At 49.0% G+C, this 14,177-nt stretch overlaps 1 protein-coding gene across 4 annotated transcripts in view; it reads left to right on the forward strand.

The window, feature by feature from the left end:
- The window catches only part of EXOC6B (exocyst complex component 6B), a 310,416-nt gene that overhangs the window by 206,557 nt on the left and 89,682 nt on the right, over nt 1-14,177 (forward strand). For 2 of the 4 annotated variants that reach the window (XM_036382126.1, XM_036382125.1), the window contains exon 19: nt 5,901-5,930. The exons of the other annotated variants lie outside the window; for them this stretch is intronic. In XM_036382126.1, the coding sequence (XP_036238019.1) occupies nt 5,901-5,930 (30 nt within the window). The remainder of the gene's footprint in view (nt 1-5,900; nt 5,931-14,177) is intronic. 4 annotated transcript variants of the gene reach the window in all.

The raw sequence follows: 14,177 nt of genomic DNA on the forward strand, positions 1-14,177 counted from the left end.
TTGTAATTTATTCCACACCTGTATTTCAGACACTTTAACTTGCAGTTAATGCCCATCCAGGATTCTTTTCCCAAAATCCAGCCTGTGGATGCGTTACTGGAACTACAGCTGTGTTTCCAAGTGTTTGTCAAGTCCCTGATGTGTCCCATCCCAATATTGCTTCCTTGGAAGGCACCATATGTTTCTTTCTTCTCTCTGCTGTCTAAAGTCCCTATGTTTATGCTGCTGTTGCCATCAGAAATGTGCTTTATGCTGCTTTTTGCAGTTGGCTGAGTGGTGTCTCATTGGTAGGAAAAATCCAATCACCAGGGAGATTCCTTTTTTGCTCCAGCAGCTTTTTTCTCTCCTTTTAATGGGATTTGTTTTGAGCTGTGTGGATACACTCTCGGGAGGATCAGCAGGTATTTTGAAACAGCAAATCCCCTGAACTCTGTGGTTGTTCTAAAAGCAATTTTAGATCTTTCTTCCTTTACGAAACTGGGATTTATTTGCTGCTTTCATGAGCTGGGAATAAACAGGAAGGGGAAATTTAATATTCCCCAGTGGCAGCTTCCTTCATTCTGTTTGTGCCCTGGGATTCTCCTCTGGAAGGAGGTCCCACCCTCCTGTTTTGGGAGGTGTCACACCCCCAAACTGTGCTGGCTCATGTCTCTGGGCATCCCCATCCCAGCAGGAAGATCTGGGAGCAGGGGGAGCTCTGGCTGATTTACTGGGGGGGAGAAATCCCCAAAAGGGGACTGGAAGTGGCTTCCCTGCTCCTCTGCACCTGTGTGGAGGAGAAAGTGGCTTCCTCAGCTGTGTTATCAGTGGGACAAACTGGTAAACAAACTGATAAATGAGCAGTGAGGTGGGGAGGACTTGGATCCATCTCCCCAGCCAGGTTTGTCCCTAATGTCCCCAGGCAGGTGTCCTGTGGCAGGTGCCTTCCAAAGCCAGGAGATGCTGGAAATTGCTGGATTTCTCCTTAAAAAAAGGAGCTGTGGGTTGGTTTAGCACCTGGAGGCTTCCACCCATCACGCTGGGGATACTCAGGAGCCAGTAATGGAATTTGACAGGGAGATTGGTCTCTGCAGCAGAGCATGAAGCAGCAGAGATGAGCTGGGGGGGGATGCCCACAGTGATTTATGAGGTGGGCCAGGAGTGATTTATCTTCCTTAAATATTAATGTTTCCTTTTGGAGCCAGTCAGGGTTGGTTTGGAGGCTGGGAGGACTTGAATTGGTCTAAAAAGCACCAGGACAGATCAAGGCAGCCTTTTGTCTTGCAGAACTGGGTTAGAAAAGCCCCAGCTGAGGAGAAGTTTGGGTTTGCTGGGCAGCCCCTGAGCTCCAGAGCCTCCCCAAAGCCTGGGGAGACAAGGAAGGCACCTTAGCCTGGTTTGGGCAGCCTTAGGTCTGGGTCAAAGCTTTGTGGGAGCTGCAGGTTTGGGACTTTTAAATATTGATTGGAGTTTTTTCCCTTATGTTGCTGATGGATCACCCAAATTGTGGGTGAGAGCAAGCCAGGAAGGACCAGGCTGCATCCCAAAGGCCTCCACATCCTTTGGTGTCAAGGTTTTTCATCCTTGTAGGGTTCAGGGAATTTTTCCAGCGGCTGATTTAGGAGCACACTGAAGTTCCTGGGATTTGCTACTGAAATGCAGGAGATAAAGGTGTTGTCCAAAGCCATGAAAAAAATGATGGAGGTGTTTGTTAAAGCACCAAAAATGTGAGATGAGCATCAGTTGGGGATGGAAGGAGTGAGAGGGGTGAAGGAACATTCCCAAAAAGAGTCAATTCCAGCTCTAGTAGGAAATTCAGGATTCTGGGACAAGATGGAGCTGATCCAAACCCATCCCAATCCATCAGCACGAGAGCTGTGATTGGAAATAAAGCAGGACAGTTTTGGGTCTGAGAGGAGCTGCTGCCCTGTTTGAGATGAGTTTTCAGCCTGGTCCCATAAAATCCAGGATTTCCACACTGCCAGTAGCTCCAGGACTATGCCCCATCCTGGGGTGAGGTGTCCTTGGAGCACCTTCATTCCTGTTCTCCTGCCTGGTTTGGCAATGCCCCCATCCTCCAGAGCTGATTCCTGTTGAATTTATGGGATTTTGGCCAATGAAAAGTGTTCCCCTGGTGTTGGAAGGTGCAGATTTGTTGCTCTCCCTGCCGTTTGTCCCAGCTGCAAGGACGGCTCCACCTGCCCATCAGGGAACCTCAGCCCGGGCATGTTGGAGCTCCTGGGCTAAAATTCCACCTCCAAAAAGCCCCATCAGGGAAAAAAAAACGGAACCCAAAGTCCTGAGGCTGCAGAAATGCACCGTGACAGGGCTGAGTAATCCCATTGTCCCGACAGGGCTGCAGGAAAACCTCTGTGGGGTCACGGCTCCAGCTGGCCCCAGGACAGCTCAAGTGGCCCTGGAAGGTCCTTGGGACTCAGCTTTGGAGAGGGGCTGAAGAGGAGCTGAAAGGAATCTGAGCTGGGATTCAGGATTAGGGTTTATGTTTCCCTCTTTAGGCTGAATTTTTCCTGTGTTTCTTGGGACTCCCAGAATTTTTGAACAGTTTGGGTTGGGAGGGTCCCTTGAAGGTCACCTGCTCCAAGCCCCTGCAGTAAGCAGGGACATCTTCAACTGCATCAGCTTCTCCAGAGCCATGGCCTTGGATCTTTCCAGGTATGAGAATTTCAGGGGATCACAATTTCCCTGGGCACCCAGCAAAAATAACCCAACCCAAAATTCTGACTGCTGGATTGGCCTAAAGTCTCTTTTTTAGTCTCTTTTTCTAGGCCTCAAGCAGGAATTTCAGCCTCAAATCTCTCCTTTGGAGTAGGAATTGTGGGAGATGATGGAAACCACTTGATTGGGGGAATTCTTGGAATTTAATTGCGTGTTGTACTTCTCTGGGGGGGACATCTTCAACTGGATCAAGTTGTCCAGAGCCATGGCATTGGATTTTTCCAGGTTGAGGCCTCCACCACCTCTGTGGGCACCTAGTTCAGGCAGCAAAACTGACCCAGCCCAAAATCCTGATTCATAAGCTAAAGGGTCTCTGTTTTCTCTGGAGGTCAAGCAGGAATGTGAGTTCCCAACTTTTCCCTTGGAGTAGGCATTGTGGGAGATGATGGAAACTGGGAATTGCTGGGATTTATTTGCACATTGCAGTTTTCTGGGGACATCCTCAACTGGATCAAGTTGTCCACAGCCATGGCCTTGGATTTTTCCAGAGATGAGGCCTCGACCACCTCTGTGATGATCTGGCAAAAAAACCCCAAAAATAATCCCAAAATCCTGGCTGGTGTAGCGGCCTAAAGAGCCTCCACTTTTTCCAGGCCTTGCAATCCTAGTTTTTTTTTTTCTTTGGAGTAGGCATTGTGGGAGATGATGAAAACCAGTTGATTTTGGGAATTCCTGGGATTTATTTGCATGTTGTACTTCTCTGGGGGGGACATCTTCAACTGGATCAAGTTGTCCAGAGCCATGGCATTGGATTTTTCCAGGGATGAGGCCTCCACCACCTCTGTGGGCACCTAGTTCAAGCAGCAAAACTGACCCAGGCCAAAATCTGGATACATAAGCTAAAGAGCTCCATTTTCTCTGGAGCTCAAGCAGGAATGTGAGTTCCTAACTTTTCCCTTGGAGTAGGCATTGTGGGAGATGATGGAAACTGGGAATTGCTGGGATTTATTCGCACATTGCAGTTTTCTGGGGGACATCTTCAACTGGATCAAGTTGTCCACAGCCATGACCTTGGATTTTTCCAGAGATGAGGCCTTGACACCCTCTGTGGTGACCTGGCAAAAAAACCCCAAAAATAATCCCAAAATCCTGGCTGGTGTAGCGGCCTAAAGAGCCTCCCCTTTTTCTAGGCCTTGCAATCCCTTTTTTTTTTTTCCTTTAGAGTAGGGATTGCGGGAGATGATGGAAACCAGTTGATTTTGGGAATTCCTGGAATTTATTTGCACGTTGCAGTTTTCTGGGGGGACGCTGAGCCCTCACCAGTGCCGTGGGGACAGCGTGTGCCGGGGGGCAGGAAAAGTTCACGGAGAACTTCCCGGGGTTTTGGTGCATGCCAGTGCTGCATGAAACGGTCATGGTGGTTTGGAGCCACAATTCCAGAATGCTCCACTAAGTGCCCAAAAATGTCTCTGAGCAAATAAAACGCTGATGGGAATCAAAGCATAATTAACATTTGGCTCCCAAGGCCGCCCTCTTCCTGCGTTAACCAGGGAGAGTCGGTTCCTGCTGCTGCTGCTGTGGAGCTCATTAATATGGGATGCTCGGGTCTCCTTTAAAAGAAAAACCTCTTTTTTTAAGGGTAAAAAAAAAATATTTTAGTACAAAAAGTATTTTAGGCCTTAAAAAAACCCCAAAACCAACAAAAAAAGGTGGTTTCTGGTTTTCAGCAAGCAAAGGGCCACAGCCTCCAAAAATGAACATTTCCAGCCTAAGACTTTGCAAAGAATGACTGAAAAAGCCTTTTGTCTTTGATGGCTGATTGTTGTTTTTATTTCTTGTTGGACAAGTTAATGTAAATGGCATTGACAGGGCTACTCCAAACACACTGATTTGTTGACATTAAGCTCCTCAGAGATGGAGGGTTGTGTCAACACCTCCCCTGAACTGTCAGGTTAACAAAGCAAGGATGTTTTCTTGGGGGAGGGGAGCGGGGCTGGGGGAAGGGGGGGTGTTTTGTTTTTATTTTCAGTTTCCTTTAATCCTCTGTTAGTCTTGTATCTCGATAACCTCCTTTGGAAGGGAATCAGGGCAGGTCAAGAGGTGAGGCTGACCTGGGAAGGGGAAGCAATCTTTCAGCGATCCAACAAATCCAACCTCTGCTGCTGAGCGCTTTAGTGTGAACCCTCTGCAGAGGGAATTTTTTTTTTCCCCCTATTTTTTTTTCCCCTTTTCTGCTTATTTTTGCCAGATGGCAGGCACAGATTTCAGCTGGAGCTGTGGTGGTTTTTTGCCTTCTCTTGGCATCTCTTCCCCCTTGCAAACGAACGGCCCCGGCAGCTCTTGCTCTGGTAGAAAGAGCTTTGCAAGTGTTTATTTTCTTTCCAAAGAGAACGATTGCCTGTGTTTTTATTTGAAAAGTCAAATCCCTCTGGAATATTTATAAGCCAAGGCCCTGTGCATGGAAGCGAAATGCCATGAACTTTGCACCAACCACAGCCTCGGCCGCCTTGGGAGGGACCCAAGTGGAAAATAACCATCAGGAAAACATCTCAGGAGCACCAGAGTCACCTCTGGGTTTGCACAAGTCCAGTCTGTGCTTAAATAACTCCCCTGGCCCTTGGAAGAGCTGAGCAAGCCCTGCTGGAGCTGATCCCAGCTGTCACTCCCAGGGTCTGACATCCATCACCTCTTGCAGGTGGGATTGCTGAGGAGCAGGGATGGGGACGTGCAGAGCAGACAGGAGAGCTGGAGAGGGACAAGGAGAGGAGGGACAGGAGCCAGGGAATGGCTTCCACTGGGAAAGGGGAGATTGGGCTGGGATCTTGGCAAGGAATTCCTGGCTGGGAGGGTGGGCAGGGGCTGGGCTGGAATTCCCAGATTTGCTGGGGCTGCTCCTGGATCCCTGGCAGTGCCCAAGGCCAGGTTGGACATTGGGGCTTGGAGCCACCTGGGATAGTGGGATATGTTTGGATCAGGATGATCTTTAAGATCCCTCCAGCCCAACCCATTCAGGAATCTGTGATAGAATGACACCAAAACTGCTCTTGTGGTACTTTATTCTCCTCTTCCCCCTCCTCCCAGGAGCCCCCATTTTCTTTCCAAATCCTTTGCTGATGTTGGAGCTGCCGTTGGAGCACTGGGGGGTTGTGGGCACCTCTGATGACCTTTGGGCTCCTTTCTGCCTTTGTCCTGTTGCTCTGCTCTATTCTGCCTTTGACCCTGACCTGCTGTGTTGTCCTCTGTAGGGGCAGGTGGATGTCCACTCCACCATGTCGGTGAGTACCGGACGCTGTGTCCTGCGCCTTGGCTCTGCTCCGCTCACACCTCCAGGCTCAGGGGGGAACTGAACCAGAAAAGGTCCCTTGTGTCAGCCAGGGGGAAAGGAAAAGATGGATTGAAAGTTGAGATCGATGGGATAAATAATTCTGGGATAAATCAGAGACCAAAGGAAAGGGTTTCCTTCCCAGTGGGTCACTAAATTGTTGGGTTTAGTGAATTGAAGTGGCTCCTTTTATCACCCTGGAATACCTGCATCTGCAGGGAATTAGGGGCAATGCCTGATATTAGGGAAACCTGGATGAGATTCTCACATTCTGCTCCAAAGAGAAAAGATGTTTGTAAAATCCATGTTCCTTGTTTGGAGAAATTCCCCATGGGAATTCCAGCTGGAAATTCCTCCCGGTTTGAGGGATTGGATCACTAAGCTCAGACTGGAGGGGAAGTGTCCAAAGCCAGGCTGGATTGGGCTTGGAGCAACCTGGGATGGATGGTGGAAGGTGTCCCTGCCATGGCAGGGGGTAGAACTGGATCATCTTTAAGGTCCCTTCCATCCCAAACCACTCTGTGATTCCATGGTTTTCTCCAGAAAATAATGTGGATTCCTGACACATGCCATCTCCCAATTTGGATTTGGCCAATTAGCACCAAAGTAAAGCCAAGGAGACTTTTCAGACCTTCCTTCTGGTTCAGCAACCCCCTGTGATTGTTGTCATCTCTGCTTGTTCCATGTGCAGGAGGAAAACCCGCGGCACTTCCAGGGATGGATGGCAAACAAAGTGCTCTGCAGCCACCTTGTTTCCTCTATTCCCACGGCTGCAGACCCAGGCCCATGGGAGCAAAACCCACCTGCGAATTCTGTGGGGTTGTCACACTCAGAGCCTGGACCCTGCTTCTGCTTTCCAGCCTTTATTCCCTGCTCTTCATGGGAATCCTGACCGATATTCCCTGCTCCAGTGGGATGCTTGTGCCCCTTTCCCTGGAAACTGAGCCTGGCAAAGCCTGGACTATTTGCAGGCTCCAGGCACCTGGGGGGGTTTCTAAGTCAACACTGAGGCCTCAAATCAACAGCAGCTCCTGGAGAGAGGGAGCCTCGTTAAAGCAATCCCAGGCTGGCTCCCATCAAAGCCAGGATGCTCCAGGCATTCCCTGCAGCCAGGGGATTCCAGGAGCGGTGTTGGATGTCAGGCATTCCCCGTGCTGTCCTCAGGGCGTAGCCCAAGAGGGAGAGATGCAAAAAGCCCTTTTCCCTGTGGCTTTTCCAGGCTTGGAGCTGTTTAGAAGCCAGATGTATTTATTTCTTTAATTGGATCCAGTGCCTAGACAGCTCTGGAGTCAGCTTCCTATGGAGATGGGGGCATTACTTTCATTAAGGTAAATCAATGGAAAATAATACCTGGAGCTCCCCTGGAAAGGGTCAGGGATGGAGTAATCCCTTTATATGGAGGGGCTTTGCCAGCCCACTCTTAGTCATGCTTGTTCTTAACGGCAACAAATCCCAGTTTTCCTTCCTTTTATCCCTCCTAATTTTCTGTTCTCTGCCTTGTTGGGATTAATTGGCGGGAATAAATCACGGAAGAGGGGGAAAAATAAAAATGGGATCGTGCAAAGTAGCAGGACAAAGGAGGAGTTTTAGCAGAGTTAATTTGTCTGGTGGGAAGTTGTTGTGGCTAATCCTGGAAGTTTAAAAGGTAAAAAAAAGCAGGATGTGGACATGGACAGGGCATGAGCAGCATCCAGAATCTTCCATGTCTGGGGCTTTCCACTCGAGAGGTGATCCAAGTCTTTTAGGGGATTGCATGGCCTGAATGAATGTTCAGCAAAATTCCTGTAAAGCAGGGATGCCTTGAAGGGGAGAGGATGGACTGGTGGCTGGAGCAGCCCATTCCTGGTTTCCCAAGTGCCTCCAGAATCCCAAATATTTGTCAGCTTTGAGCGGTCAAAACAGGAGCTGGTGGTGCTTTAAAGCAAGGAGCAGAGTGTCCAAATCCCATGGATTTGGTAGTGCTGGATATGGGGCAGGCTGACCCCTGATTAACCTGGGAGCTCTCTAAACTTGAGTCTGGCTAAGCCAGGTTATCTGGAATTCCAAGGTTTCCTTGTCTGCTTTCAGCAGTTGGAATATTAATGGAAGCCAAAACGCCCAATGCCATAAATTCTTTAAACCAAGGCATGCTTCCTTAGGGATTGTTCCCTCTGTGGAGTCACCTCAGCATGGTTGGCTTGGAATTTTGTTTTCCAAACTGGGATTGAGGAAGGTGTTGGATGCTTTCTCTTGCCTGCACCTCCATCCCTAAGAAATGTGGGACACAGGGAATCTGGCAGCCAAAATTCCAGTCCTGGTGTGCGTGGAATCCAAACGTGCCTTCTCCTTCCTGCTCCAGAGCCTCAGCCTGGACCTTCCAAAAATCCTACCAGGAGATAAAGTTTGGGTTGGGATTCTACCCTTTAGGAAATTTAGGGGAAATTGCAGGATTTGCAATTTCCTGCTTTCCTCTTGTTTCATCCAAGGGTCTCCTTAAGTTGGGAATGTGGAAAGGGACATCCATGAACAGCTTCCAGAGGTCTCCACACCTTCCTTAACCCATCCACAGGAGGAGCCCCAGCTGCCCTGGAAGGGCCCAAACCTTTGGGGGGTCCCTGTGCAGGGGACACTCGAGCTGAGGGTGCACAGAGAAGTCGGGTGCTCGGGATGGAGCCACCAGCCATGGCTGATGCCACCGGCGCGGGTGAAGATGATTTTGTGACCATCACAGGGTCCCTTTCCAGAAATGCTTTCCCTGGATCTTACAGCTTTGGGTAGATGGAATGGCAGGAGTGGGGAAAACTTCTCAAAGTGCAGATCCCTATGGAATTCTCATCATCCTCTGGAGTTTTTTGTTGGGTTTCATGAAGGGCAAGAAATCAGAAGAACTCGATGGGTTAATTGAAAACCAGTCACTAATTCCTACAGCTTTCCCCATCTCTGTGTTTCATCCATCTTCTGCCTGGTTTTTAGCTCTAACACCTCAATTTTGAAATGGAAGTTTAAGCTATGATTCAGTTTTTGGGAACAGACAAAAATGAGCTGAAGGTTCGGACGCCGCTCCTGTCGGTCACTCGGCTCTGCTTGGAAAGACCTCCTGGACTGAGCTTTGCTGGCTCATGGAGCAGCAATGGAGTGGATGGGTTGGGATTTTTCCTTGGAGCTCATCCTTTTTTCCAGTCTGTTCAACATCTGGGCCGCACTGGGGCAGTGGTTGCGTCTCCTCCAGGCCCCGCGCGTCACCCCGGTGTGCCGAGCCTTCCCCCGGCATCCCAAAGGGTGGGAATCTGCGTAAATGGGGGATCTGGAGCATCCCTGTGTGTGCAGAGAGTGAGGAACCCCCGGGGTCATCGTCCCAGAGGGAGGATGAGCGCTCCAAACTTCTGGATCTTTCCTTTTTTTCTCCGACATCGAATTGTAATTACAAAATTATTTCGGGAAGATGGAGCGATTCAAGTCCCTCTCTTTAAGTTTTCCTGCTGCCGTAATTGGCAGCTTTGCCCCGATAAATCAGCAGAAACAAACGTGGTTCTTGCTCTTCATAAGTGAGGGGAAAAAATAAAAAAAGAATCTGTATTTAATCAGCTTTTTGTTTCCAAGATGGCAGCTGCTTTGTATTTAATGGAAAATCAGGCTCTTCCCAATGGAAAGAATGTTATTCCCAAAGCGAATACAAAAGAAAATAAAACCCACAAAAGAGGAGGATGAAATATGTCCATATTTTTTTTTAAATTTTTTTTTTTTTTTGGTCTCGTTCGTTCCAGTTTGGAGCCGCGCGCTCTGATCGCGGCTGGGCCGCAGCTCTGCTTTCCATCAAGGATCTGGGAGAGTCTCGGATCCTGGGCACAGGGACCAGGAGAGAGACACTAACAGGACCAAAAAAATCAAGGCTACTTCATGTTTCATTTGTACCTTTTGGCTTTGGGGAGATTTACATGGAATATTGGGAAGGAATTCTTCCCTATGAGGGGGGGTGAGGCCCTGGAATGGGATTCCCAGATTGGCTGTGGCTGCCCCTGGATCCCGGGAAGTGTCCAAGGCCAGGTTGGACACTGGGGCTTGGAGCCACCTGGGACAGTGGGAGGTGTCCTGCCCATGGATGATCTTCAAGGTCCATCCCAATCCAAACCATTCCAGGATTCTGTGATTTTGTTGCCAGGCTCAACTTCCAGCCTGGTGGGACAGCTGGGATCAGGTGGTTCTGTTCTTGAGTGCCTGCAGTTAAACCCAGTGGCAAACCAGCATAAGTTCTAATTCCTATAGTAATTCCTAAAGTAATTCCTAGAGTAATTCCTGGAATTTCTCAGGGTCAGATGATGTCCCACCCCAAACCCGGACTGGCAGGAATCTTTCCCACCTGTGGCTGGTGTGGAGGTCCTTGGAGAGATCCTGCAGCACTGGAGGAGCCCGGAGAGCAGCTGGATGCTCCAGCTCATTTTGGGTGATACAGGCTCTGCACCCAACCATTTCCACGTTCTTGACTCCCAAAAAATCATTTAATTAAAAATATCCTGCTCTGCCTTTGGGTGTTGAACAAGGAAAAAGAGATTGTGGAATCTTCCGTTTCCTTGGTTTTTTGCATGTTTACATAGCCTGATTTTCCCCAGCAGCTTCCCAGCTTTGCTGCAGACCCTGGAGCTTCCAGAGGATATCTCTGCCCACTCTGGGCTCTTTAGGGCTCCAAAGGAGCTGCCCTGTGCTTGGCTGTGCCATCTGCATCCAGAGGTCCTTGCCTTCCCTTCCCTTCCCTTCCCACCTCCTGCCCCTTCTTCTGTTCATTTTTTTTCCTATTTAATAAAAATCATCAAGCAGAAGTCACTCATTGGCTCTGACACAGTGACAAATTGTGTGTTCCTGTGCCTGCTCCTATCCCAGAGCCTCTGATATCCCAAATCCCACGATTTCTGTGGTTCCAGCCTCCTTGAGTTGTGCCTTTGCTGTTGGGTGTTTTTGCTTCTCCTTTTCAGGCTTCTCATGATTCCAAGACCTCTTCATTCCTTCAGAGGAAAAACCTTTCCATGGAGCTGGCTACTCCACAAATCATTAAAGACCCCCCAAAAAGCCCCAAAGCAAATAAAACAGCATTAAATATTTTTAATAAAAGCCCCTTTCAGCCCTGTCTGCGGGAGCTGGTTGTGACCATCACCCCCAGTGTGATTTCCCTCTTCCTTGAGCTTCCCCCAGCTCCAGCCAAAATACTTCCAGCTGTTGACCTTGGGCATCTTGGGCACAGCCAAAGTTTTCTTCCTCTTTTGTTGGAATGTCAGGGATTTGTATCGGGCTGCAGTGGCCGGTTTATTTTTGGTGTGGTGAGGATAATTGCTGGGTTTGCTTTTCTTTTTTCTTCCCCCTTTTTTTTTTGTTGTTGTTTGTCTGGTTGTCCCTGAGCTTCTGGTGGGAGTTCAGCTCTGCCATGCGTTGGTCCTGTAGTCAGATCCCGTTTTCCCAAAATATCATCAAGGTGGGAAGTGTTTGGCAAAGGAAACCCTGTGGAGTTTTTCTACACCTCTGGAATGCAGCCACTGGAATGGGCTCAGCTTCCACGGGAATTTGGGAGAGATCCTGGGTCAGGGAGGGAATGGAGCCTTCCAGGTTGGTTGGAGCTGCTCCACGTTTTGGCTCTTTGGAGTTTTCCAGTTGAGTTGGCATTTGCAGGAGACAAATCCTGCTTGGAATTGGGTTGATTGGTGCTGCTCTCCATAGGTTTTCTGTGGTGAACCTGAGATCTTCCATGGTGGGATGTTCACGTCTCTTGAACTGAGATAGGGGTGGTCAAAGTCAAGGCCAAAATCCCAGCAGCGAGGGTTCTTCCATGGGTGACCCAAGGTTCATCACTTCTGGAATGGCAGATCCTGGGCAGAAGAGGCCTCCCCATTCCTGGGAAATCAGGGCATGGATGTCTGTCCTGGCTGGGAGTGGATGCTGGGGCTGTTGGAAGGGACGCTGCTGTCATGGTGACAGTGACATTGGCCATTCCCTGTGTCCCAGTGTGGATGGAATCCAAAATGCCTTCCCAAACAAATGTGTGTGCAGACATCGCCTCTTTTCTTGAGTCATCAGGAGCTCCAAGGCTCAGAGGATCCCATGGATCCAACACTGAGGAACATCCCATTGGTCCAAAGCTTGGAGTATTCCATGGATCCAAGGCTGAGGATCGTTCCATGGATCCAAGATTGAGGAGCATCCTGTTGGTCCAAAGATGAGGATCATCCTATTGGTCCAAAGTTGAGGAGCATCCCGTGGGTCCAAGGCTGATGATCATCCTCTTGATACAAGGCTGAGGAGTATTCCATGGATCCAAGATTGAGGAACATCCCATTGGCCAAGGTTGAGGAGAATCCCATGGATCCAAGACTGAGGAACATCCTATTGATCCAAAGCTGAGCAGCATCTTGTTGGTTCCAAGGCTGAGGAGCATCCCATTGATCCACAGCTGAGGAATATCCCTTCCTCCAGCAGCCATTCCCATGTGCCCAGGAGCCCTGACCCACAAGCCAGCCTTGGCTGGAAGGTTTCCCTCCTTCTTCTTTTCCTTGGCAAATCCCAAAGCCACGTGAACGTCACCTCCTAACTTGGCTCCGGCCCCTTTTTCCAGCTCCATAAAAAATCCACACAGTGGCTCCAGTGTTCAGCTCCTGGGATGGCTCCACGGAGCCAGGGATCAAATCCAGGTCTGCCAGGGGCTGAAGTCACTCAGGGCCCGTTGGTGGCCACACCACGTCAGCCACCCCTCATGTCCCACGTGTGTCACGTCAACGCGGAGTGACAGAGCCCACAGCTGGAAACCAGGAATTGCTCTGCTCCCGTCCTCCTTCCATAAGAAAAAATTAGGGACAGAAAAGGGATTTATTCTTAACGAGTGCTGCAAAGCTGAGTAAATAGAATTAATTAAGAGTTTTCTTGGTACCTGCAGGGTTTGTGTGGGATGCAGCCCTGGAGGTTGGTGTGGCCAGGGCGGTGACTGAGCTGAGCCCCAGCCTTGAGGGGACAACTCTGGAGGCCACCAAGCTCGGGGTGATATTGGCAACCAACCAGACACATCACTGGGGCTTGGGGTGTCCTTCCTTGGGCGTCTTCTCATTCTTTGGGACCTCTTTGTCCTGGAGAACCCGTTTCTTTGCAGGATCTTGAGTGCAGAACCACAGCTTTTGGGTTGTCTTTTTTTTCCTTTTTTTTTTTTTTGGTAGAAGTTTTGTATGATTTGTGTGGTTTTTTTAAACTAAAACAAAGCTGAAAACACCCAAAACAAACCAGAAAAAAAAAATCCAACCAAAAATCTCCACAAAAAAACCCGCTTGGTCCAGTTGAAAATTGACTTTTGGGCAAATAATGAAAGGTTTATTTTTTAAGTAAACCTCTTAAAAATATTTTTAAAAATCACAGGTACTCGTCGTTCATTTGTTTTGACGCTCTGGGAAGTGTTTGTGCTTTTGGGTGATGGTTTGGGGTTTTCTGCCACCTTCAGTGAGTGCAGAACTGTTGTTTAAAAAAAAAAAAAAGGCAAATCAGGACAAGACAGGCAAGTCAGGAAAAATTTCCAGAGCTGATTGACTGAATTTGCCCCCAGTTTAGGGGGATTTGAGGCAGGCAGGGGATCCAGAATCTTCTGGAGCAGGAGATGAGCCCTGGGAGGTCTGCAGGGTCTGAAGTCTCCATCTGTGGCCATAGAGAGAGGATCCACTGGGATTATCCTGGGGTTTGTGCTACCAAACAATTGCTCATTATTTCCCCATCACGTTTCCATCCTCTGCAAAACATCCCAGTGCTGCCTTATGGATTGGGAAAGTCAGGAAATTCAGTGTTGAAATTATGGGGACAACTCGTGGTGTTTATAGAAAGTTGTACATTTAATACCAAAGGATTCCCATTTTCTGGCCTGCTTTTCTGCTGTCTGAAGTCCCTGGATTTTGCACGTCTAAATATCCTTAATCGCATCAATCCCGATGCTTGTTGTGGGCGAAGAAGGAATTCTGCTGGTAGCTAAAAAAAATAATTGGAAACTCTGAGAGCACTTGGAGCCTGTCAGGCTTTGTTTTCCATGGAAATGCTGCCTTAGTTCCTCGGGGAGTCGCTGGGAGGGTTCTCCTGCTACAGCAGGAGTCGGGTTTGGATTTCTGGGACCACATCCCACCTGGTTGAGGCCAGGGGAAGTGCAGGAGGTACCAACAGGTGAAGGGAGGCTGTGGCTGCCCCTGGACCCCTGGAAGAGCCCAAGGATAGG

The sequence above is a fragment of the Molothrus ater genome, chromosome 4 (assembly GCF_012460135.2).
Source record: "Molothrus ater isolate BHLD 08-10-18 breed brown headed cowbird chromosome 4, BPBGC_Mater_1.1, whole genome shotgun sequence".
In the NCBI taxonomy this organism is placed as follows: Eukaryota; Metazoa; Chordata; class Aves; order Passeriformes; family Icteridae; genus Molothrus; species Molothrus ater.